Source organism: Micropterus salmoides, unplaced genomic scaffold (genome assembly GCF_014851395.1).
Source record: "Micropterus salmoides isolate LMB-PRFRI ecotype aquatic unplaced genomic scaffold, ASM1485139v1 Ms_hic_scaffold_17, whole genome shotgun sequence".
Classification (NCBI taxonomy): Eukaryota; Metazoa; Chordata; class Actinopteri; order Centrarchiformes; family Centrarchidae; genus Micropterus; species Micropterus salmoides.
Window position 1 is genome coordinate 7,429,075 of NW_024040817.1, and position 27,911 is coordinate 7,456,985.

Below are 27,911 nucleotides of genomic sequence, written 5' to 3' on the forward strand. Positions count from 1 at the left end.
CCGCCTTGGAGATATACAATAAATGCAGACAAGACCTTGGAGATATACAATTTAAAAAATTGTATAGTATTTTTCTCCTCCAATATAACATTTTATTTGCACTATAAGCTGCCATCTCAACCTATTTTACTCAAAGAGCAAAAGTTAACACTGAACCACAGATTTTGAATTATGTACAAACTTGTTTTCTAACCATTGCTTTAATTGTGTGTTAAATAAGGAGCAAATATCATTAAAAAAAAGCAAATAGGAGGCTGGAACCAGGCAAGCTTTATTGGTTTTAAACAGCAAAACACTGCTGGCAGATAAAAACCACACTCCTGCGAATAGCACATTTGCAGGAATGATGAAAACAAACTCTATTTAAACTCTCATGGTCAGTTTTTGACAGGTATTGAGTCAGTCAAATGTCATTGGACCATGTAAACTTCTATACCTTTATAATGTAAACGTAAACATGTCTCGGGTAGACTGCATACAGCGTGTTGAGTATGAATATTTACACCTTAATCACAGTTTCGAGAAATATCTGCATTGAACAAAGGAAGTAAGGAAAGTTGTTCACTCCATCAGAAGCTCTGCTTCTCTGCTGTGATGCCATCAAGAAACACTGTTCTGATTTTGTTGTATCAGGAAAAAAACACCTCCTCAGAAGTCAGCTACATAAATATATCTCTGTGTATGTGCTCACTACACAGCATGAATGCTCAGCTTTGGCAATTAAAATAAACATCTCAAAACATCAGCAAAAGCTCTCATACTCAGCTACTAAATAATTTCCTATTTAATTTCCACATAGCAGATATTCATAAAAGCTAACACAGCAGTTAATTTGCTACACTGTTTTTCTTTAACAGTACCACAGGTTGTAAGCTTAACATTTTCCCCCGAAGGTCTAAAAATGGCTACAAACAATGCCCTATGCTGGGCACGATTGTTATTATGCTACAAAAACAAGCAATCTTTAAGTTTGTCACTTTAAGTCACTGTGCAACAGAAGAACTTCAATGGGAGTCAAACTGAAAATCTCCTGTGGTCAATGTCATTTTGTCTGTGTAGATATAAAACATGTCAATCAAAAGCGTGTGGACACCCCTTACTGTTTTGTGTTCTGTGATTTTTAAGTTTGAGAATAACTTTTGAGTCAACATGGAGAAAAGATGATAGAGGTGCTCAGAATCAAAATTACTACGGCGAAGAGATCAAAATCACCAGAGCAAACGAGTAAGTAGACCTTGAGTTTAAGCTATTTTTTTTTTACTAAGGGTATTAATTTAAGAAGGAATGCTGTCATTCAAACTCTGGTCTCTGGTCACACTTTATACACCCCTCAACAACCTTATCCATGTAATCTTTTGCTGCACTATTAGAATGTAACATGGGTCATTTTAAGCTGCTAGAAAAAACAATCAATATGTTTTTCTGGTGAGTCAAGAGTATTATTTTACCTGGGGCCCTGTGGTAGATTAATCTGGGCACATTTGACACTTGACTCTTTTTTAATAGTTTTCAGTGGCTCAATCATTAGTGGAGAATGGCCCCATCCCCACTAAACACATTGGCTGAACGTTCAGGAATGTCCAACCAAATTACATTAGACAACATTTCTTGAATTCATATTTCGTCTTATCACAAGACAAATTATTTTTCACCTCTGAAATAAATATCGTAAGGATTTTGTCTGGCCTCAAAAGAAGTGTGTGAAAAGATGTCTAATATTTCTCCAATGATAGCTAAGCTAATGACATTAATAATAGATTAAAACTAAATCTGTCACTCAGGTTTTCGGTTTGCTTCCCATGTAAGCTCGTGTTCATCAAAGTGCCATGTCTGTACTTCCAAATATTACCCATATAAAACTTCTAATCCTTACATAAAACCAGGCAGAGTTAGATTCCATTTCAAATCTGTCCATTCAGGAACCACATTATTATTCAAATAAACAAAACTAAATGTAACTGTTTTTTTTTTTAAATTGGGAGTAACTACAAACTGTCAGGAATAATGTCAACAAGATGAATTTTTTTTTCAGTGTTCTCAAAGCCTGAAACTTTCCACTGACATTCAACCATTATTACCACATATTTAGTAATTAGCCAGGTACTGAGCAGTAGTCAACAGGTAAGGCTGGTGTTTTGCTGCAATGTTTTATTAAATCCGAAATGATTGGATTAAAATGGAATGCAATCAGAACCTGGCTTTTAAGAGGTCGGGTTTTTCATATGTGTGTATCATTACGTACACCATTTGATTTAATTTTCACTTCCAGGGCAACTCCAAGGCAGCCACTTCGATTGTACCTTTGGTGATCACGGTGGAAACAGTCTCTGTTCGGTCAATGCTAATTTCACAGAAACCTCCTGAAGCTCCCACAGAAGTTGTCCAACTGTGCTTGGCACTTTAAAAAGTCTCTCGGTTACGTCTTCGGTTTCACTCTGCGAAATTTTGAACAATCACCCTGAAAGCTTCCCTTTCAAAATACAAACAGCTTAGAAAATTTAATAGCTAAAACACCTAAAACATACTGTAATATTTACACCCCATGATAAGACGTTTTTGTAACATTTGTTTTAGCAAGAACATACAAGAGGGGAAGAATAATTTCTATACAGCTGAAGTATAAATGTCTATGCATGTACAGTTAACCTCTGATTGTGTATATAATAGTTTTGTTTGTAGGTCATGGTACATGGGCAAAAGTTGTAAGCAATACTGATTATTAACGAGATGGACATTCTTCATCATATTGGTATTTTTTCTGTTCCATTTCACATATTGTTTTTCATGAACAGGGTTGGAAAGTAATAGAAGACATCATGTATTATTAAAAATGCCAAATTAAACTATTAGGTTGAACACTAACAATTTTCAATAAGGCTGGCAAAAAAATAAAATCATGATATATTTTCAGCTTAGAGGAAATTTCATGGTTTTATGTAAATAATGTTTTCTGTACATTAACTGGATATGTGAATAAATTAAACATAAATCAATTCAAATATATTTATATTTTATTGTCATATGTGTGTGTGTGTGTGTGTGTGTGTGTGTGTGTGTGTGTGTGTGTGTGTGTGTGTTGGGGGGTTATCACTGAAGCAGTACAAAACACTGCTGTTATCCTGAAATAGGTCTGGTGTTCTGAACCCATATCATTCTGAAGAGACATTACTGGATTTGCTAGAACCTAGCTAACATATCATTTATGTCTGTTGCCATTTTTAGGCCCTTAGAAAACTGCTGTGACAAACAATGTTTACAAACCAAGTAATCAGAATATACCACGAAATATCATCTAAATTGCATGAGCAGAATCAAATCTAGACTTTTACATACTTTTCTTTTTCAAATTTTTGCATTGTGTTCTGCAGAATAGAACTTATTCAAAAAGGTAATTACATTCTATTCTATTTCATTGTCATTGCTATTTGTTGTAGGGTTGTTTGATTGGTTTGATTGTAGATTGTGCCACCTGTACTGTACAATTGTTTGAATGAATAAATTCAACAGTTACAGCAGTCTACGCTTGATTTTATCATTCAGTTTTTTATAGGGGTCACTCTAATGGTTTCAAAATTTATTTAGAAAGTAATCAAGATGAAATGAAAGAACCTTCCCAACCCTATTCACGGAATTACATAGAGATGATGGATGTATTTATTTATTAATAATCTAAGTCTTTTCAAGGAAAAGCAGGTCACCATAGTCCTTGTATGGTGAAAGGACATTTACAGCCAGATATATATTCTTTCACTTATTTGTTCTTTTTGTGTACAGACAGTGTTTTGGAAATGATTCAGCTTCCTGTTTCCTGTGCTGCTTCTCACTGTTGCCAGTGTATCACGGCCCTGGTGAGAAATGTACCCGTCAGAAACCCCACAAACGTCTTGCTACTAATCATCGTATCCCTCACTCCTCCCCTCCCATTATCCCACCCAGAGTGTTAAAAGTTTTGTTAAGTGTCTCTCTTCATCTTGGGCTCGGCATCAGCAGTGAGTCATCCCTCCACCCACCTGCCTCTCCTCCCCTCTTTTCCACTTCTCCTCTCCCCTCTTTTTGATCTCCTTAAACCTCCCCCCTTCATCCACTCTGCTGCATCCCTCCTCCCACACTTTGAGGATACAAGATTTTTGTTTGTGTGTGTGTTGTCTTGTGGTGTGTAAGAGCTGTAACTGAGCCAATCTAATCCCCCCAGTTGTGTTTTCCCTCCCCTTCCCTGCGTATGTAGCCTAGCATGGCGAGGCGCTCATTCGCATGTGAGTGTGATAGCGAGGAGGAGGCACGGCTGAAGGTGGCGCCGCCATGGGCAGGGACTGGGGCGGGGGCCCGCTCGGGTGGGGGTGCGGCTGAGGGTGGGCGTGGGCATGAGCATGGGATGCTCTGGGTAGGGTGGAGGTGGCAGCTAGGTGGAGGGGGTGTGGGTAAGAGGAGGAGGTGGAGGAGGAGGAAGCCGGCTGGAGCTGATAGCTGGCTGCTGATGAAGGCCCAGAAGAAGAAGGTGTTGGCTGGGAGCTGCTGCCCCCCTTGGGTGGCTGCTGCGGAGGCGGGGTCTGGTTCAGCTGGATGGAGATGTCAGAGGAGACTTCCGAGGCGCTGCGGCCACGCTGTGGTGGAGGCCAGGAGTCTGGATGGAGGAACTGACCGCTGTAGTCGCTGCAGTCGGACATGCGGGGGCGGTAGAGGGCGGGATGAGGCCTGTATAGCTCCTCCTCAGCATAACGCTTCATGAAGAGGTAAACGGACATTACTCCTGCACCCTGAATCAGAGATACATTGAAACAAAGAAATGGTTACTGCAAAGCCATACATGTTTTTCTCAAATACAAGTACTCTTTAAAGAGAACTTCAAAATCTGCTCAAAAGCAGTGCTTCACTGCCCTCTGTAGTTCAAAGTTTCAAGTCTGTTGAACCTCTGACTACTCACAGCATCCATGATGATTATGGTTAGACTGTAACCACACCCAACAATGATCTCATGGTGTACTGAGACATCCTGCAGTACATTTCTAATTCACTGCAGCAAGGTGAGACGTAATACCACTGAAGGTCATTATAAAAAATAGTTTCAGGGTTTCAGGTCTTGAGTCGCTCCGCCAATTTTACACAAGTTCAGTTTTGTGATAAGAACTTGTATGGTCACCTGAGGGAACTTTCTAAAGTCTGAGAAAATCACCCTAGTGATGTCATCAAGGTAATCTCAGATTGAGTTTGGAGACTTCAAGTTTATAACAGATGGCATGGTTTTTCAAAGACGCTGGCATACCATTTACCATAAATAAGCAAATTTGTTTTAAGAGGATTGTAAAACCGTGGAAAAGTGTGGGTGCTTTCTAGTTTTTATTACTGTTTTTATGCTGCTTTTATGCATTGAATGTGCGCGTATTTGGCTTTATCCCTTGTATTTTATTACTCCTGTAGGCACTTCATATATTACAAAGCATTTATTGTTCTGTTATGCTCTTATTATGTCTGATGTTACATTTTTATCTATATTAGTATGTTGAGAGTATATATATATTCCCCACTGGTAATCATAGAGTTAATTTATTAAAATGTGTGAACATTACACGTTTTCAAATCAAATTAACAGTTTGAGATGGACAGAGAAGAGACTTCTTCCATCTATTTCCATCCATGAAAACTCATCGCCTGTATTATCACTGGGGATCAAAATGAGCTGCAGACTTTTCAGCAAATTCTCTGATGCAAAAAGCTTTTATAAAACATCAGAATCAGCACCATCCTCCTCCCTACATTGCAAGACACTGCCATCAGGAGGGGAAAAATGTTAATAAAGCCACAGTAATTTTACAGAAATTTGTCGCTCCTCGGTGGAATGAGCCATTATCAAAAATGTTTTCATGTTTTCACTTGGGTATCCGCTGAGCATTCACAGCTCATTCACTATTCATCCTCAACAACAGCGCTACAACCGCCTTTACAATTTAGAATCCTGATGAAGGTGGTTGTGTATGTTAGAGAAATAGTGTGTTTGTGACAAATCCCATGTTTAGCAGCTTCAGTTTAGACTGAAGGATAGTGACGAAAACAGAAAAAAATGTGGAGGAAGAGAGTGGAGGAGATAAGACTGGACATTAGAAATGAAACAAAAGGAAGAGAATGAGTGATAAAAAAGAAAAAGAGGGTAGATACAATGAAAGAATGGAAGAAACAGAGGAGATAAAAGAATAAAATAAAAAGAATGAGATAATAGAGGATTAGAGCAGGAAAGATGACAGCAGAGAAGACAAATGTAGAGGACAAGAGAAGAGGAAAAAATAAGATTATAGAAAAGGAGCAGACAGAAAAGAGAAGAGAAGGGTAGAAATGCTACAAGATGGAGGGGGAAAGGAGAGGAGAAAAGAAAAGAGAAGAAGGGAGAAGAGAGGAGATGGGATGAAAGGACTGAACACAAGAGGAGAGGGAGAAGAGCAGAGGAGATAGAGAGGAAGAAAATAGAGGGGAAGATCCAGAAGAGGATTAAAGAACTGAAGATAAAAAGAAAAAAGAAAAGACAAGATAAAAGTAGAGGACATAGAGAGACAAGAAACTGGAGGAGGAAACGAAAGAGGTGCAGTGAAAAAGATAAAAGGGAGGAGTGAAGAATCGAGTAGCAGAGCCCCCCCCCCCCCCCTTGTGGAATATTCTGATGCATATGAAGCTGCGCTGCGACAGAGCTGCTGCCCTCAAGTATTCAAGCTATTAACATTTATGAATATTGATGCAGGCAGGATGACGGGCTCCTACGCAGGCACAAGTGTGTGTGTGTGTGTGTGTGGTGTGTGTGTGGTGTGTGTGTGTGTGTGTGTGTGTGTGTGTGGTGTGTGTGTGTGTGTTTAGCTGTATAAGTCTGCATTTCAGCAAGATACAAGCAATTTGTGTGTGTTTGTACTCATGCTTGAGTGTGTTTAGCTAAACGGTGTTTGGTCGACATCCAAGACAGATTCCAAACAATCTGTGTGTGTGTGCCTATGCACATTAACTCTTTTGTCAGTTACGTAGCGTTAGTAAATGTTAAGCATCAGTACATATTAGTGTCACTTTGAACTGCTCAGTGGGCATTTGTGTTTACTTGAACACATCTTCAGTGTGTGTCTTCGTGTGTGTATTTTGTCCACATTCACATACACAGTGTTATTATTTATATGTTTCGTATTCAGGCATGTTTCTGCCTTTGTGCATTTCCGAATGATCATGTGTTTGTGTGTGTGTGTGTGTGTATTGTTCTTCAATCACCTCTTTAAGAAGGAAGGAGGAGGCAGCAAAGGCAAAGGACCAGCCGTAGCGGTAGTGGAAGAACTGCTCTGGCTCTCTGGGTCGGTTCATCACCTCGTCATTAATACTGGAGATATACAAGACCAGACCAACGACCAGACTGAGACCTGCAGACACACAAACACACACTTACACACACATATAATATTCATACTGTTATTGCTGCAAATACAGAGGGTTTTACCCTCGGGAGGTCCTCTCTCCCATGTATCAAACATTCACCTCTTGCAGAAGTAAAAGGCACAATCTATATCCACGGTGCTGATCCTTCTGTGTGCCCCAGAGCAGACACAGGCACTTAGGAACCTGTGTGTACCCCATATACTATACGAAAATACTGAGTATGTAGGTGGACAAATGAATAGTTTGTCATGAAACGTGGTCACTAAAGACCCTTTTCATGGCAGACATTTTGACCACAGGTGGAACTGATAACAATAATAATGGCTACATTCAAGTTAGGTGAGCCAGTTCCAAGGCTGTGGTATTGTGTTTGCTCACTGACATGGCTTCCTGGGACACTTTCTAAGCCATTGTTAATGTTATTATTTACACCTGTGCTTTTCCTGCTTAGTCAAAATGTATGCTGTGAAAAAGTTCTATTGGAAACCACTGTGAGTCAAGCTAACTACCGGTGCCACCCTCTGTAAAGCAGCAGGCAATGGGATTTAAAATGCCACTTTTTAAGTCTACAGGACATGCAGGATTTGGCCAGCTAAGCATCACTATCTTGTCGTTTACACACATGTTAACTCACAAATATTCATTAAGAAAACATTTAATTGAAAAATGCTGTAGTTACACTAACTCTCTTTAGTGTCAACTCATTGTTTTGGGGTCTTATATGCTTTCCTGAAATGAGAGTGACATTTCAGCAGCCATTCTGAATGGACCGACAACTGAACAGGGTCAAATGTTGGTTCAATATGTGTTCAGTAAAATGTGTCACAGATGCATTTTCCAGAGTGAAAAAGGTTTAATGCTGAAAACAAAACTGACAAAACTAGAGCTGCCAGACCAGGTCGACCAACTGAGGAGGAAGAGAAAGAGAGATTATAACACTGTTCCGTTCCTCACAAATGTTTCACAACCCTACAAACTACAAGTAACTAGAAAACTCGGAGGTGCAAGGCTAATGTTGCATTACCCTTGTTACCCTATAATACCAGTCCCATTTGAATGGGTCTTTGGTCTCTTTGTTTAAGTCTGTGTGTGTGTGTGTGTGTGTGTGTGTGTGTTCTGTCGCTGGAAAAGCTAATGATAACGTGTCCTCACTGTACTGTAAATAGGCTGTGAAAACCCCAACAACAGGCTGTGCTGTGGTAAAGAGATAAACAAGGACAGTCACACACACACACACACACACAGTAAACCCTCATTAGGAGTGTGTCAGTGCACCCTCCCCTGTCGACAGACTAAACACTGCAGCTGACCTCCAAAATCCTCCAGCAGTGAAACTGACATACCAAACACAGCAAAGATGCTTTCCTTTAATAATCACCATACATATAATTTTCTCTCAAAACAGATCCCATATAAGTTAATGTAGTGTTATATGTTACAATTATTCTATACTAAACAGAAAAGAAATAAGTAACACAAGCCTACATGGCCTTTCATTTGAAAATATGTTAAGTGGATTTAGGCTTTTGAGTCAGGGTGTCGCAGAGGCTCTGTGGCACTGCAGAGTGGATGTGCTCCTCCTTAAAAATGTAGCTACATGTCAGGGCTTAGGAGATCAGCATATGAACCACAACAACAGTGATTGGTCAGCCTGTACTGCATGTGGTTCCCCCATGTTTCCAATACTTGCACTTCACCATATGAAGACAAAATCGATTAAAGAAAGACTTCTTTTTAGTAACATTAGGAATTATAATTTGTGATTCAGCAAAACCATTTCTGTAAACTTTTCCTCAGGGGTTGACACCAATTTTTTTAAGTAGCTAATGTGGTGGTGGATATAATGGTTGCTAGGAGAAGTTAACATTTTTCACAATGATCAAAGAAATGTTGTTTTGGGAGTTGTTACTTCTGGTAGTCCAATTAGAACAACCTGTACAGCTGCGTCAATGTCATTTACAGTTTGTTTGCCAACATATCTGTGGCAATATTTCTGTCACTTTGCTGAATGAATGTAGGTAGAGAGACGACACCACCATTCTTAATCCCACAAAACAAAAATTTGTTGGCCGTATCTCTGATCAATATCAGGCCTCCAGTTTTCCAGTCCAACAAATCAGCAATATGAGCAGAAATTGAGAGGTCTAGAATCAGGCTAGAACACAATTTTAAAGACAGATGCTTCTAGAAAATGTTCAAAATTAAGTCATAGTTCATTTTAAAGGATAATGCATCTGAAGAAGTGCATTCTTGGATGTCCAACTAACTACCAACCACTGCGTAGTAACTTGTTACTAATTAGAATTATAAAGGCCATGAGGTGGGCTCTGCATTATCACCTAATCTGGGGGCCCTTCCTCATAAACTGGTGCAAATATAGCCTTTATTATTTCAGTTAAGTGATGCATATTCCCATTTACATTTGTGTTTAGGAAAATGACCATAAATTTATTGACACACAACAAATCTGGGGCCAGGTAATATTTTAGCGTAGGATAACTCGCTGGCTTCTGTGGCTGGAGGAAAATAAAGTTAAAATGAAACTGTGTGCAATGTGCATGATGGGCACTTGTGCACTTCAGTAAACAGAGAAAGGTGATATGCAGAATGGTAGTCAATATGCAGAGGTCATACTGTATGGGGGATTTAGAACCTACCCACGTCAGTAAAGTGAAATACGTAAATTGAGCGAAGTTTTTATAATGTTTAGACATGACATATTAATGCAAACATGCACAAACGCCCCAAGATCTGCCTGCAGTCAACAGCAACAAGATAGAAAATTGAGTGTTTGCTGTTACAACAGAGAACTTTCATCTGGAAACTGATTAGCAAAGCACCATCTGGTGCTGATTGGAAATACCTGTTCAACAGTGAGATTGTACACAGCTGTGTAAAACGGAACTAATCAAAGCAGGAGACACAAAGTCCTTAAGGAGGCACACGGGGGGGTAGATGGAAAGTTGAGGCATATTTCCTGGAAGAATTTATATCTTTGCCACAGGAAGTAATGTGATTTATGATTGTGGAAAAACAAAAGACAGCTTTGATTGCGATTTGTTTTAAATAACATACCACTGAGCTGACTTATCTCATGCTATATGTAATTTTAAATACTATTTTATATCTTAATTTGCTCATAGTGTCATCACCCTGTCAATTTTATTGGCTCCAAGAAAAGCTGAAAGTTGAAAACAATATCTAAAAGAAGAGGTAAGAATGACTGAGTAGCAACAGCCAGACAGAGGGACGACCAGACAATGAAAAGAGCTCCACCTACAGAATGTCAATCGAACATGAAAATAATACAGAAATGATTGTCACATCCTGTTTGATCGGAGAATGAATGAATATTATTTATATATAAATAAATATATATATATATAAATAGTAGAAACATATCTAATTTATGTGTACTCAAATTCAGTGGTAACAGTTTCCATTAAAGTTCATGGATGATAAGTCAAACTGGTAGGTAAAATTGTGAAAAAGGGAGAAAAACATGTGACAGAGCTGTAATGTCCTGAGTAGGCCATCAGGTGGCAGTGTTGTGGCTCAATGCTCATCTCAGCAACAGCCTTCTGGTGTGGACACCACATGTGTATGAACGTGCACACACACATTCACAGAGGGAGAGGGGAAAATTACCAGAGAAGGGAAAAAGGAGACAGAATTGGAGGAGAGAAATTACTGGAGGAAGGACAGATAGGCAAAATGGGAGGAAACAGCTGGTCCACAGCCACCATGTTGTAACCTCAGGGTGCACTGTGAACCAGCAGTTTTTATGATGGGCAGTTTTCCTAACCAAAGTACGCACATGCTGACTGAGACAAACAGTGCAGTTTTTGCTGCAAAATACCACTGATTTTGAAAAACATGATCTTTTATGGTATAAAAGAACAAGAAAAAAGTGTTGAATCAAAAAAGTTTAAAGTAAGTGTTGTCAAATGGCAAGCATTGATTTCTGCACTTAATCTTCTTTGTGCTGTGAACCATCAGACAGAAATCTCTGCCTATTTCTGTCAGGGAATATGCTTTTATTCCACTCAGAAGCTGCCTAGCAATTACTAGTTGATGAAATTACTTCTTAAAGTGAGAGACACGACACATATGTATAAAAGCAATTCAGGTTTATTCTCTGATTCTGTTTTTGCACTTAAGCTTTTCTATAAAAATAAGAACAGTGCTCTCACATCTTTGTAAGATGATGTTGCCAAAGTCTCTTTGTTTCTCTCTGTGTGCTTAGTCAGTAATGTAAGTGTTGTCAAATAAGTTTTGTCAAGCTACAAACATTTGTGTAATTTTTAATAAGCTACAGTATTAAAACAAATTTACACATTTTGTTAATAATTTTGTTAATAAATTACCTTATATCATATTCATGAGATGTGAAATGTCCAATCACCACATACACCATGTCTGTATATAAACTGATTTTATGTGACATCTAGGAAAATTGCATATCGTGTGTCCTCATGTCTTTGAGCTTGTCTATGTGTATCTGAATGGGTGCGTGTATGTAGTGCATGCATGTGTTTTTTTCCATCTTGGCTCAGTGACATTCCTATGACTCCATGGTTATCACGCTTGTCCAAATGTCCGGTCAGCAGTCCACCATGCTAGGCTAGCATCTGTGAGGTAAAGCTCCCTAATGCAAAAAAAAAAAGAGGATGAAACAGGGAGGTGATGTCATCCTGTCAGCTCAGAGAAAGAGAGAGAGACTAATGAGGTAAAAAAAGAAATCCCAACAACCACTTCATCAGCCGAACGCTCGACCCTGCCCTTGAGGTAACCGACCAGAAACGTCACCCAGCTGTCCTGCAGCGACAATGAGGAAAGGATGTCACCCTGTTGGCTGCACTTCACAACAGGATTCTGATATAAATGAAACAGAAAGCTCAGTGAAAGATTTCACAGCTCTCTTTCAGCAACGTGGCAGAGAAGACTTTCTATAGTTAAATGTTAATCCTCAGTGAAACAGCAAGATGGATTACAGGTGCAAACTTTGTTCTGAAAGAGAAAGTTCTCTTTTCTTTCTTTGTCTTTTTCACTCAATTTGAAGCACATCGTGCTTGTAAACAAAGTCATGTAGTTTTAAATGTAGGTCATTTATCAGACAGATTTTTAGTCACCAGTTTTATTGTTGGCAACATACTTCAGGAATTAGAAAATTCCAACCCATCAGCTTGTCCCCAAGCCTATAATAAACTGATGGACGACTGTGGTGGACCATTTCTGACAGTGATAGGGAAGGTGGTACTCCACCTAAAATCTCTAAAACACTCACCCCATGTACGCTTGAAAGGTGGCTAAGAAAACTTGCTGCTCCTTTACCAACAGTGGCTGTGGTAAACGTTATGTCAGCTTCTGGAAACCTATGAACTCTGCAAATTTGTTTGTAGTAACAGCATGAAACTAGACATCTCTTAAAGCACTGCAGCAGCACAATCAATTTCTCCTAAAAATTCATAGTTTTTTTCCATAATCTGGCTAAATACAGTACTTTTGACAAAATTGACCAAATTACACATTAACACAATTCTGAATGTTGAGATCTAGATAGGTTTTTCTGTGAAAATGTTTCTTCTATTATGCTTTGATGTGTGCATTATGAGGCCATTTCTGTCCTTTGTGTACTTCTGCCTTCTCTTAGATATGTGTCAACAATAGTTGGTTTGCCAGTTATGTAAACCAATAAGGAATATTGTTGTTTGTCCATAGCAACTATTTTAGACCCTTTAGCTGATGATACACGGGGCAACTTTTTGAGCAGTGTTGCTGGGCAATCTTGCTAGTGGTAGTAATCTTTACTCATTACCATTGATGGCAACGTTGCCCTGCACCATTGCTCTAAAAGTTGCTCTGTGTATCATCAGCTTTTGTCTGCAGATTTTGGTGTCTGGTTTTGGGTTTTCCTGTGTGTGTTGTTGGGGCATAACAAACATGTTCCTTTCTAATATTTGCAAGCCTATTTCAAAACCCGCATTGTTTACATCAGTGTCTACTAAGTTACAGTCTTCTTCTTCCCATTTGCTGGCCCATAGCTATGTTTTTTGGTACATTACCACCACAGACTGTTGTTTCTTTGAAACCATTGGCAGGAAATATAATAATAATAATGTTTTCTTGCCTGCTTCTACAGTCCCGATGAATTAGGGTGCCCTTGGATATCCTTCCTCATGTATGTGAACGAGATAAAAACAGATGACCTGCTCATAGAAACATTGATCCATACCTAATTTCACAAAGTGCCTTTCATTTTTATTTATAAGTGCAAGTCCCTTCTAAATTCCTTTCTGTCAAATGAGTTGAAACCAAGCGGGAACCTCAATGTCTGAAAAGTGAAGCCAATACAGAAGTACCTTAAAACTGAATTCTTTCCAATGGCCAGTAGGAGGCAACTCCACTGGTTGCCAAAAGATGTCCGATTGCATTACACTTAAGTGCAAAATGACCCTACTTCTCACTTGATTTATTACCTCAGTAAACACTTACCTAATGAGTTTATGATCTCAATCGCTAGTTCCAAGTCTTTTTCAACACAACATGATGTTTATTTTGGAAATTATGGTCCCATTTAGAGGAAAATACATAAATGATAAAGCAGTGGATGCTTCAGGGTAGCGACTTGTCAATCATGGTGTGATGGGGTTGAGGTCAGGGTTCTGTGCAGGCCAGTCAAGCTCTTGAACACAAAACTGGGGAAACTATTATGGAGCTGGCAGAGTGTACAAGGGCATGTTGAAACAGGAAGTTCAAAAAATCACTGAGCATTAAGATTTCCTTTCATTGGAACTTAAACACCCAACAAAAACATGAAAAAGCCTTAGACCAAAAGAATGCTAAAATATGTATGTGGCCATACGGTGTAATTTGGATGAATTTAATTCCCTGGAAGGCAAGTCTTTTTCTAATCATGTTTAAGAAGGCTAAATTCCCGTGCCAAGTTCGTGTCAGCTTTTACAGAGAAGCAATAGAAAGCATCCTGATGTGCATGGCCCAGGACCAGAGGGCTCTGCAGTGGGTTATTAAAACTGCTCACAAGATCATTGGTACCCATCTCCCGAGCATCAGTGATGTCGGTGAGGTGACATGCCTACGCAGGATATTAAGGGGCAGTATCCACCCCAGCCACAGACTGTTCACCCTGCTGCCTTCTAGGAAGAGATACAGAAGTTTCAGCTGCCGCACCAAAAGGCTGCAGAAATCACCGATACAAGAGCAGAAGAGAGTTACAAACGTAATTTCACCTTACAATTTGTTGTTATGTGACAAATAAACCTACCTTCTTCTACCTTATTTGTTTAAATAGAGACTGGCAAGCGGGTCTATAATAGAATAGAGTGTGATCAACATTTCATCCAGAAACGTTCCACTCAATTGAGGCTTTCAGCTACGTGGCTGGAATAGAATTTGACTGCACTGAAGGCTGGTGTCCAGTCTACTCCAGAGAGATAATGGGAGAGCTTTGGCTCAGACCAAAAAGGTGTCATCCTAAAGAAAACCACCATTACCGACTATCTAGTTGAAGTGTCAAACTACAACAAAGTCGCTTTCCAGGCTATTTGGTTTAAGTTTTAACTTTTTACCAAATGCCTACAGTGAAACATCCAATCTCTGCTGCCCTGTAGCTTCCACAGCAAAGAGCAATTATTTGGAATTAAATCCTGTTCACTGTTCAGCCAGCAGCAAGTACAAGGTAAGGCCTGACAAGCTGTCAACGGGGAAAAGTAAAGAGAAGCTGCAGAGTGAGTCTTCCATCCACTGAGATATCTTTTTATCATTAACCTTGAAGAATGTTGCCTTTTAACAAGCTCACTTCTCTTCTGCTGCTCTTCTTCTGCTCTGCTGCTTTTTAACATGTTATTTAAGTTGGCAGGTGAGGAAGGAGTTTGACACTTTCACACAGATCTTATTCCATACCTCTGCCTTTTTGCCTGCTTCTACAATCCTGATGAACTAGGGTCCAATGGCTTTCCCAAAGATCCTGCAGCGATAGTTGTTTAGGTAACAGAGAGTATTTATCACTCAAACAGACCAATCTAATCCAATCCAGCAAGCTATCTTTTCTCATACATACATTTACTTTTTTTATATCAAAGTGTCAAGGTTGCTGTTTTGTAATATACTGAAAAAGTCAACACATCCCATGTCATCCTTCAAGTTAACACATATGCATTCATAAATTCTTTGCCAGTGCTGGGAAAAAATACCTGAATACTGCATTCTTGTTTCTAAAAAGATAATTTGTTTCAAGAACAAATAGTCCTCTTCAGATTGACACTATATCCATGTAAAATGAAAAAGGAATTGGGAATGAGACAGCAGTTTGTACTTTTTGACTGTCTGACTGGACAGTATCACAAATCTTTTTTGTACTTTGTACTAATTGATTTATATTTTACTGCATTATACTTTTACTATTGCAGTTTGACAAAGTTTTACAAACTCAACTTTGCACGCATAGAATATATTGAGGTAATAAAAAATGTGTAGCTGTGATGTAATCTGGTTGTACTTTGACAAATACATCCTGTTCTTTAAGGACAACCGACAACAAAGCTGAAGTGTTCCAAACTGTTTGTCTTGTTGCGGAACGTAAAAGAAAATACTTTTGTAATAAGGGTGGTTGTGGACAGGAAGGTCAAAATGTAATATAAGGAACTGTTTAAGATCTCTGATTAACTTTATTCCTAAAGCCTTTTTTATCCAGGGTCTACTTCTAAGTATTCACCATCCTTGTGCCAAACTGGAAAGCCTGCAATTTAAAGCTGAGCAAGAAAAGAGTGACCCGAGAGCAGCCGAGGAGAGTTCACGGTCGGCTTAAATCACTTGATCATAAACCTAAACTGCAGAGGGATGTCCGGCCAAAAGACAGAAAAATATTCCTTTGACGGTGCATCAGTCCCATTAGTCACCTAGAGCTTACTTGATTTTACTTTTAGCATAAATACACTGAGGAAGTCGCATTTTGTATTCCTAGAAAAGAAAATACATTCTATCCACAGATTCTCTGACAGCTGTGTACTTGGGTTTGTCTCCCAGGCTGCTTTGCAAGGACTAAAACTCACAGCAGAATAATTGGAAAATATCAAAACAAACCATGACATGAACAGCCTGGAGTCTGTAGTTGTTCCACAAGGGTGTAAAATTTTGTTCTGTGAGTTTTTCATTGTTTGCAAACCTTGTTTTCATGCACAAACACAAGGTCTGTGTGAACTGAATTCCACTTTAAGACTTACGATGCAGGGGCTGGGGATGTCTTTTATGACTTCAAATGTCAAACTGAACACATACAACACCCTCACACCGACACTTTTCCACAGGTTTGTAATGTACCTGTTCCTTCTAGGTGCACAGTACCTGACAGTATGAAGAATATTCCAGAAACAAAGGCGAGGATGGTGCGCTGCGGCCGAATGTGTCCAATGTTGCTGATTACGAAAGCAGTGAAGACAAAGAGCAGTGACACCATCGGGAAGGGAGTGGCAGTTCGGACCATTTCTGGAGGACAGGAAGGATTGTTAGAGAAGGGCAGACATCATTAAAGCTGGGGTATATATATATAAACCTATATTCAAACTGGAAAAGTCCCATTGAGACAGTCTCTTTTACAAGGGAGTCCTGTATAGCACAAGTAAAAAAGGAGTTGAAAAACAATACCTTACGTAAGTTAAAACACAATACAATACAAATTTACACAAAATGTACAAACTATTTACATAGACAAAAATGCAATGAGTTAAATATGTAAACAAACGAAATGATAAAAAGACTAAATGTAGAGATCTAACTACAGTTAATTAAAAACAAGTGTCCGTTAGAATGTCTGATATTCTTTTTTCAAAAGCAGCTAAAGAAATTGGGATGCCAATCTTAAGCTTAGACTGGAGTTCAATCCAGGACGATGGGCCGTAGTAAGACAGACTCCTCTTTCCAGCTTCTGTCCTTATTCTTGGTATCCCTCACTAGATCTTAAATGATATGTACTTTGCATGTGAGAAAACTTTAAGAAGGCAAAACACCTTAAATGCCTTTATAAATGAAAATGTCAAATGCCAATTTACCTGTGGTCACTGGAGTCAACACTTGACTTTAACCCGCCTTGGATAACTATAACCTGGATGACTGAGAATCTTCACAGACAGCCACAGATACTGGATTTTTTTTTTTTAAACAATTTTGTGTCAGAGCATTTGATTTATGGATTTCTGTTTCAACAAATATTACAAAAATGCTTCTGAAATAAATTGCCTACCCTTGCTTTAAAAACAAGATCATGTAGATTAGCAGGAGAAAATATTTATAAATGAAGATGCTATAAATGCTAGACTGGTGCCTAAAGACCTAAACCTTGAATTCTGGCATGTGTTTTAAAATGTAATTGAATAGTCAGCTTTGTTGCTGCATAACATTTTTCTACAGTGTAAAAACTGTAGAAGGCAAAGACGTGAGTAATTTGACATGTGCAAACTATGAATATTAATTGTTCTTGTGTTAGTGAGAAGATTATGAGTCTTGTGCAATGAAACCAGCCAACAAATCCTTTTAAATTTGTAATTACTTTGTATTCAAATATCTTGCACGATCAAAACCTTGTTATTGCACTCATTAGATGGTTTGGTTCCTGTTCCTCACTTCAGAGAATTTCAACTTTTGCATTGAAATTACTATATATATTAAAGTAACTGGAGCTGAGCGCTTAAAGCAACAATATGTTGTTTTTTGCTCACTTGGGGGCAGAGGAATAAACTATAAATATGACATTATGGTAAATATGTTAACAAACAGCTGCCGATTTATACGTCCTGCAAACATTATCATTCATTTGGATTTGTGTACCTGGTTAACGCCCACTTGTCTTTTCACTCTGTTTTGGTGTCCACCAACCCCTGAGAGAAATATCTGGCTGCTAAATGCTATGAAATTGTTAAACAGGTAGTTGTTAACTTTGTTAAACATTATTAGAGTGTTTGGCTGAAACTGCTCAGATGAGAGTCTTTTATGAACCAAAAAAACATGTTTTGTGTTGAAAGTGTGTAGTGACACCACATTCTTTCCTATGAAATAACCACCATGACGTGACAACAGCATATCCAAATACATTTTTACTGCATTCTTATAACCAGAGGTCTGCTGAAGCATACTCGGGATTATGTTGAGGGAGGCAGTGTATGATTTATTCAGCAAGCTCTCCCACAGTGCCACTACAGTGTTATGACTTGTGCGTCTACCTGAGGACATTTATCTAGCATTAAACGGACCAAACGTCTTCCCCCCGGTGCCCCCTGACAACAGTGTGTGCTTTACTTCAAAGAGATGGAACAAACTGCGGCGGGGAGAGCACTTTGAAGCCAGTTCGCAGTGTCAACATCTTAAATCATTAAAACAGCTCAGAGACAAGATAGCTCAGTTGGGAACTTCAGAAAGCTCTTGACATTTATTTACTGTCTGACCAAACAAATATGTTCAGAATACAGGTTGTAGTTGAAAGGTTCTTTGGCAACTCTAGGTAACTAGTAGTGAAAAGAAGCCTTTCTGCAGCATTTTATATGGTCTATTTTGAAGCAGAACAATTTTCTCAGTCCATTCCTTAAGATTGTCTAAAAAATTCCCAATCACAAAATTTAGAGATTGGCATCACATGTTCTATATTAATTATTTTGGATTGGACTGTGAAGGGTTAAGTGAAAAACAAAGATTATATGGAACAACATCTATCAATCTATTCTGAGTTCTTTACAATATTGAAATTGAAGTAAATCTTAATACACCCACAAACACGGTTGGACTTTTTTGCAGATGGAGACAGTGGCCTGATGAGACAACCAATGACACCTGATCCCTATTAAGTCTCACCTACTATATGTGAAGTTTGCTGCTGTCGTACCCTGTCAGTAGGTAGAAGAGAAACTGGGAGTAAAACAGAAACACTGTAGATCTTGTTTATTTAGTGTTCATAGTATTTTTTATAACGCTCTTCAAAGGTGGTTATAGACCTTAAGCATCAGTCTTTCTTTCTTATCCTCAAGTTTTGTAGACCATACATACCATGTAAATACAGTAACCATGTGTATGATCTTGTGTCGGGAATATATAGCTGTTTTACATTGCATTAATTATTACATTAATTCATATTTCTCTATATAGATTTAGTGTGCTGAAGTATTTTTTGTATTTACATGTGATTTTCTGTCCAGTTGAGTTGTGAATCATGAAATCATCAAGAACCTCAACGAAATTGTTAAAGAAATAAACAATTTTTTTAACCCATTTCTGGAGGCAAACAAAACTAAATTTCTATATCTGAGCTCTTATTTCTACAACTAGCCACAAATATCGGATTAAACATACCACACACAAACGTTTTTTGTAAGTTTGACTTTGTAGCTTTTTAACTTTGACCATTCACATATTGCTTTAAAGTCATTTAGCTAAAAACTGTAATCATAAAAGCAGCGTTAAAGGTCAGTAGACGTATGCACATGTCTCCTAAAACCTTCAACTTTTGATTGTGTGTGCTTGCAGGAGGAACAACAACAACATTATTTAACATTACACTGTTAGAGCCTCCCAGAGAGATCTGCATCATAATCTGTATATCACATTTAAAAACATTTGAATCTGATATACAGTATATCGGAACTTCTTAGATGGACCTTGTTATATTGACATTAAAAGCATTACACAGTATTTTTTTCTGCTTCAAGGAAATAAAAATGCTCCCGGACATCATCTTCTCAAATGCAATTAAAAAAACAGTGTTAATCTACTTTTTCCAATTAAAAGTAATGGTGATTTTGTCAATAGTTAAATACTTCAGTTGAATAATATTCCCTCTACATGAGCATGTTTGTGGGCATGTGACTTACTGAGTATGTTGGCGGTATTTTCTGTTGTGATCTCTATCTCTGGCTCGGTGAAATACTCTGCTGCCACACATCTGCCCTTCTCTGGTCCTGAGAGAGAAAACAAGGGAACAGAGTGAGAAAGAAAGAATGAAGAGAGGAACGTGGGAGGTATCAGGGTCTTCTTTGGGTCACAAGCAATATGGAAATATTTGCATATGTAAAGAAAACCAGAATAAATAAACAAACAAACCAAAAACAGAGATAAAAATCCAGAGAAAGGGCAGAGAGGGCACGGAGTGAGACTGAGGGTTTGCGAAGACAAGAAAAGAGATTTAGAAAGGATGAATGAAAAGAGCGGTGAGAGAGGATAGTGAGATAAAAACAGAGAAACAGGGAGGCAGAGAATGAAATTGAGATATAAAGTGAATTACAGGTAGAGACAGATGGAGGACAGGAGGTTCAGGAGAAAACAAGATCTGAGCTGAGAGAGAGAGGAGCTGAATCCAGACACAGTGATTAACCTCAAACTGTAGGCATAGAGAGAGAAGACACACACAGAAAATATGTCAACAAAATGAGGCATACATACACAGACAAACATGATTTCTCCCGCCCACCACACACACACATGGTCGTTCCAAATGCCACCAGCGTTTTCCTCCTCTGACCTTTTGTACCAGGCGTCAGACGACAGGGAAACACAAACATGGCCGCCTCCCCAGAGCAACACCATCATGACCCGAGACAGAGACACATACTACAATAAGGACAGTTATTTGTATATCTGCGGTGTCCACCCTGCTGTGCGTGTTGAAATGAATGCATGCATAAATGAATACTCATCTTTTTTTTGTGAAGGCTGCACAACCTTTTAAAGGCAAATTTCAACCGGGGGTAACACACTTCTTCACTGAATCTCTTAATGTCTGTGCACTCTCGATTGAAAATGTATAAAGTTACATTTAAATATAATCTTTTGCTATGAATCATGCAACATTAGAGTTGATGTTAGGGTCAGGGATTAGGGTTATAATGGCCATCTAATGGCTGTGAGTGACAATTCAACAACAAGCGTGTACTGTTGGAAACCAGCAGTGAGTCACCCTGAAATGAAAAGCTGTTAACATGAACAGTGCTTTCATATGACCTTCTGAGTGGGCTGATTAGTTCCCATTACCTGACAATGCTATCTTTACTCTCACAGGAATAAAATGCACTAACGATAGTGAGTAACAATGCTAATTAGCATGTTCTTGCAATCGGGTGGATTTTTCTTTATTGCTCTGACCCCAAGAGGTCTGTCCACATACAGTGAGGAAAATAAGTATTTGAATACCCTGCTATTTTGCAAGTTCTCCCACTTCATGAAGGGGTCTGAAATTGTCATCGTAGGTGCATGTCCACTGTGAGAGACATAATCTAAAAAAAAAAAAATCCAGAAATCACAATGTATGATTTTTTAACTATTTATTTGTATGATACAGCTGCAAATAAGTATTTGAACACCTGTCTATCAGCTAGAATTCTGACTCTCAAAGACCTGTTAGTCTGCCTTCAAAATGTCCACCTCCACTCCATTTATTATCCTAAATTAGATGCACCTGTTTGAGGTCGTTAGCTGCATAAAGACACCTGTCCACCCCATACAATCAGTAAGAATCCAACTACTAACATGACCAAGACCAAAGAGCTGTCCAAAGACACTAGAGACAAAATTGTACACCTCCACAAGGCTGGAAAGGGCTACGGGGAAATTGCCAAGCAGCTTGGTGAAAAAAGGTCCACTGTTGGAGCAATCATTAGAAAATGGAAGAAGCTAAACATGACTGTCAATCTCCCTCGGACTGGGGCTCCATGCAAGATCTCACCTTGTGGGGTCTCAATGATCCTAAGAAAGGTGAGAAATCAGCCCAGGACTACACGGGAGGAGCTGGTCAATGACCTGAAAAGAGCTGGGACCACCGTTTCCAAGGTTACTGTTGGTAATACACTAAGACGTCATGGTTTGAAATCACGCATGGCACGGAAGATTCCCCTGCTTAAACCAGCACATGTCAAGGCCCGTCTTCAGTTGGCCAATGACCATTTGGATGATCCAGAGGAGTCATGGGAGAAAGTCATGTGGTCAGATGAGACCAAAATAGAACTTTTTGGTCATAATTCCACTAACCGTGTTTGGAGGAAGAAGAATGACGAGTACCATCCCAAGAACACCATCCCTACTGTGAAGCATGGGGGTGGTAGCATCATGCTTTGGGGGTGTTTTCCTGCACATGGGACAGGGCGACTGCACTGTATTAAGGAGAGGATGACCGGGGCCATGTATTGCCAGATTTTGGGGAACAACCTCCTTCCCTCAGTTAGAGCATTGAAGATGGGTCGAGGCCGGGTCTTCCAACATGACAATGACCCGAAGCACACAGCCAGGATAACCAAGGAGTGGCTCTGTAAGAAGCATATCAAGGTTCTGGCGTGGCCTAGCCAGTCTCCAGACCTAAACCCAATAGAGAATCTTTGGAGGGAGCTCAAACTCCATGTTTCTCAGCGACAGCCCAGAAACCTGACTGATCTAGAGAAGATCTGTGTGGAGGAGTGGGCCAAAATCCCTCCTGCAGTGTGTGAAAACCTGGTGAAAAACTACAGGAAACGTTTGACCTCTGTAATTGCAAACAAAGGCTACAGTACCAAATATTAACATTGATTTTCTCAGGTGTTCAAATACTTATTTGCAGCTGTATCATACAAATAAATAGTTAGAAAATCATACATTGTGATTTCTGGATTTTTGTTTTTAGATTATGTCTCTCACAGTGGACATGCACCTACGATGACAATTTCAGACCCCTCCATGATTTCTAAGTGGGAGAACTTGCAAGATAGCAGGGTATTCAAATACTTATTTTCCTCACTGTAGTTACACATGTATGAAAACAGAAAGTAAATGGATAGTGAAGCAACCAAGTGCACACAGGCAAATCCTCAATTACAACTTTATAGAAAGCATTATTGTTTTAACAAACAGAACGATTTGTTATATTTTTGGTGCACTGACATAGTGCCTAATAATGCTTTCGGTTGCTAACTGGAGAGTAAGTTAATTCAAGCAAACATATTCATACTATTATCTCGTCTTATGATCGTTTGCAACCGTGCTACATCTCTTTGCGGAGCAGTCTGTCACTGGGAGAGCTTGGTTGCATGCATGTAAAATTAGATGATGCAACACACAGATAATATGATAGCTTCCTACATTTTGGACTCTCCACCTCTATTCAGTCATGCTCACATGGCTCCACCTGACCATACACTCTTCTACATTTTGCCCATTTGCTTTGAAACAGGTGTCAATCTTGTCTCCTGGCAATGGTGGTTAACAGTCACGCTTTAAGTTGATTGTAGATTGAAATAACAAACAGTGTAAAGGAGGACAGGTGTGGTTAATGGGAAGAGGGACTCCAACAATTGTTTCACATTGTGGAAAGGGCCATACTAACAGTGACATGAAATGATGACCAACCTGCCACAAAGCAGACCCTCCAGAGGCCAGAGTGCAGCGCCATCTTGACCTCGGTGGTCTGGTTCTGCTGTAGGACAATTCCCTCCTCCATCAACAGCCAGTAGTCTGTTGACACAGCAACTCCAACCAAGAGCAAACCACATGCCCCGAAAACCGACGAGAGCAGCGTCAAAGCCCTTGTACTGAATGAACTCATCTGCAGAGAAAAAGACAACAATTTTAGTTATCAGATAGACTTCAGCTGTATGTTGACGAGGAGGAGAGAACATTCAAAAAGGTGTTGGCCTGGTTGGTCTTTAAATTAGTAAACTAGTAGTAAGTGAGTTGATAGAAAGGGACAACAGAACAGAGGAAAGTATTCAATTTAGGATTAGAGAGCTGGAGGAATTCAACAACTAAAAACCCCCCAAAACATGTAAAAATGTGAGATGAGAGGATAGATAAAGATTGATTAACTTGATTGATTTTTACATTTTAAACTATGCATAAGCAGACCGGTGAGGTATGAAGATCTAAACAGCTACTCATACCAATCCTAAGGTTTCAAGATGTTTCTTTCTTGATTTATCAAGAGACTATGGTCGAAAGCTTTTGTAAAAAGCATGAGGTACCAGTAGAATTCAAGAACTAAATAAATGATGCTTTGAATTTAAGAAATTCTGGGAATTCAAGAAAATGTTTTGAGAAGAAAAACAGTCCTTGGGCCAACTCAAGCTCAAGCTCAACAATCAACATTATAGTTTTTTCAAATAAAACTATAATGTAGACAGAGAAAGAGGCTACGAGCCAACAAAAAGATGCCCTGACTCACAAAGTACAACAGAAAGACCTTAATCAGGTGATCAAACATCATTATCAGAGAGGAGGGTGACTCTGGAGAATATTCAGTCCATCTTTAGGATGGGAAAAAAATATTCAATTTCTTCACATCATAGTGGAATACGGAGGAGGAGGAGAGGGAGGAATAAAATCAGACAGAATGAAAAACATTGAGTTGGATGCAAACTGCAAATGGCATTCTACGGAAAGAAGAGAAGAATGAGCATTTAATTCAAAGTTACTCTGAATGGGAGTCCTGCTGACTCAAGAATGGCAGAATATGACTCAGATATGTTCCTTTTGGAAGACTGGAATTTTTGTCATGCCCTAATCAACAATCAATCTATGTTTGCCAATAAACAGCAAGAATCTTTGAAAAATTACAAATGTATCTTACTAGTTAAATCAGTGTGTAATACCGAGACAAAGATAAAAAACCTTTGACCAAAACAAAAAGAAAAAACAATATTAACATTATTTTGACTGTGCCTTGAAGATGAACCAAACACATTAAAAATGTTAAACTGTACTGTTTGGCATGCTTTGGCAAATGCCCAGTAGTCATTTTTCATATCATTAAAGGGCAAAATTATGAATGATTTCTGGTAAGGTCGTAAAATGTTTTAAACCTTTAGCAGTGCTTTTTTTTTGTACTTTCTAAAAACCAAAATAATGACTTGGCCACGATCTAATGAGCCAGACGAGTTTGTCAGGCTTCCAGGTAACATGCAGTGCAGTTTGACACTCACTAGGTGGCAGAAATGCTGCCTCTGCCATGCATCATTTCAGCTGCTGACACTCTGAGAAACATCCTCTCTCTCTCTCTCTCTCTCTCTCTCTCTCTCTCTCTCACACAAACACACACACACAAACACAGAAACACACAAAGCGCCTCATCGGTCCAGTCAAAATGGAGGTCCCATTCACCATGCTGTGGTCTCTGTGGGGAAGGAGGTGTGAAACATTACTGCTCGAGTGCTAATCGCAAACTGTAAACACCCAAAATGCTGCTCTACTCTGAAGGAATGAGTCCCCCTAAATTCCAAAAACTTTTCTCTCAGACCATCCGTTTTGTACGTTATTGGCTGGCAAATATGTTCCATAGAACAGTTTTCATATGAACATAAATTACTTTACAGTTGAATAACCTGCCTGTCTCTTTTATGAGCCTGCAGTTCACGTCACCTGCAGCCACAGTGCAAACTAATAATTAAAGCTGCAGTTGAGACATGTTAATACAGTTCAGTAAAACATACCGTGGGCTTAATGTGCATTTATAAAATACAAATTGTCTGCAGTACTGTGAGTAAACAGAAAGATTTACAGAAATACTGACAGTTATGCAATTTATGTTAATATACAAGCTCTCCTTTAGGCAACACATGACAAAACAAATTGGGTATCAATATGTTATAAATATAAATTCCTATGCCTAAACTGAGATGTGATATTCTTTATTTTAAGGTTTTAGGGGAGGTTTTAGGTGACTTTATGGTCTCTATCTGTAGACTCTTTTAAATAAAATGTAATGTAATGTGTTTAACCTTCCAATCCAATTTTTTAAATTTTAAAACAATGTATTACAGTAATACTTGGGTTTTTGTAAATACTATCATCCTCAGTCTTTACGTAAAGCTCTCATTTTGCGTGACTGTAGAAATCCAATTTTTTGTTGTTTTTTATATTGAACAGAAATGTTAAAAATACAAATTATGGAAGTGTTCTTTTGGCCACTATGATATGCCAGGCAGCACACACGTTTCTAATCATATGATCATGTGATCTAAGTGGCAAATTCGGATCTTTTGTCCAGGATATGTTCAGAGTCTAAACAGCTTAAAAAAGATGAAGAGAATAAAACTGTTAATATTACATTTTGAAAAACTCCAGACAGAGCGTACAGGTTGACTTGAACTGAACTCACTGAGAAGAGTCAGAGAAACTTCTGCAGCTCAAGTGTTTCAAGTCACAACTTACATGATATAATTTTTTTAGAGAAGCAAACCTCCAAATTAACATAAATTGTTCTCTCTTTAATGAATAATAAATATGGATTGCATAGATATACAGCCAGCAGGCAGAATGTCAACTGTTTCTTTTGTTTGTTTGTTTTTACAGTTGCCCATTTAAAATAAAAAAAATCCAGTTAAATTAATTCTCATGTTTTACTACCAATAAATTACATTCAAAACAGGATGTTAAAGGAGGTTCAGTGACTTTTAAATGTTGTTTATGATGTGGAGAAAGAGTGGAGCAAAGTCAATAAGAGAGCAGCCGAGAACAAAATGAACTCACCACACAAGATCAGAACCGAACAGATAAGAAGCAAAAAGAAAGTCGCTGTTAGGCAGGAAGAGAGTGAGGAGTGACCTCATCACTCAAGTGAAACGCTGCAGAGCACATTCAGCGGTGTCAAAGAGGATTCACTCACTCAGACATGAGTCACACGATACAAATATTTGATGGTAAAACCCTCCTTGCCTCAGGTGAACCCAGCCAATGAAAATCCTCTGCAGAGACAATGGCAGACACTTCAGGTATGTATTTGGAAAGATGAGGTCTGATCCCTCACTTAAACTCTCAGAAGGTCATTGAAATAGTTAAGCTTTTTTGGTATGACCTCAACCAAGGACCATGTCCCATATACCCAAGCTTGCAGATAGGTTTTTAATATTTAAAACATGTAAGAAGAATATGTGTGTGTTTATAATGGGAGCCAGATTGTAACTTGTATTACTTTTCCAGGCAACACATGAATTTTAAAGCAGGCTATCAACTTATACAATCCCCAAAATATATAACAATTTCAGCAGAACAGTCACTGTTTTATACATTGGCCTGCTGTAAAATGTGTACAAATAGCAGAGAAAGCACTGTGACTTTTGCCTGTCTGCAGAGACAAACACCAAGATGTCACTTAAAGACGTCCGACACTTTGAGAGACGTCAGTGCCTTAGAAAGTCACATCCTGGGTATAAGACAAGGGTGATTTGTGCTTGGCTTGAGTAAATAATCATCAGTCTTAGTGCTGGAAATGATAGGCTCAACATGAGAGGCTGTCTGACGTCCTGTGCTGCTGAGTCAAAACACACAAATCCATCCTTCACTTAAAAGAGAAGAGACAGAGCTGAGTACCTGCAGGACTCACATAGCTGTCTCACCTAGTGGGCTTTCAGATTGCTTAATTCAAGCTGTTTCTCGTGACTAAAACATTTATGGCAGGGCACTACAAATGAAGGTTGTGATTTGTTACATTTTGAGATTCAGTTGTGCATTTAACTACATATCTGAAATGCACAAAACTGTGCTGCTGTAATTACTGAAGCAGT

The 27,911-nt window shown here is 38.8% G+C and overlaps 1 protein-coding gene across 1 annotated transcript in view; it reads right to left on the reverse strand.

Moving 5' to 3' along the window:
- Positions 1-250: 250 nt before the first annotated feature.
- Positions 251-27,911, reverse strand: part of LOC119908169 (voltage-dependent calcium channel gamma-7 subunit-like) — a 39,329-nt gene continuing 11,668 nt past the window's right edge. The window contains exons 2-6 of the mRNA XM_038725936.1: positions 23,764-23,959; positions 20,268-20,354; positions 16,759-16,899; positions 7,234-7,379; positions 251-4,754 (exon numbers count right to left, since the gene is read on the reverse strand). Of these exons, the coding sequence (XP_038581864.1) occupies positions 4,227-4,754; positions 7,234-7,379; positions 16,759-16,899; positions 20,268-20,354; positions 23,764-23,959 (1,098 nt within the window). The 3' untranslated portion in view covers positions 251-4,226. The remainder of the gene's footprint in view (positions 4,755-7,233; positions 7,380-16,758; positions 16,900-20,267; positions 20,355-23,763; positions 23,960-27,911) is intronic.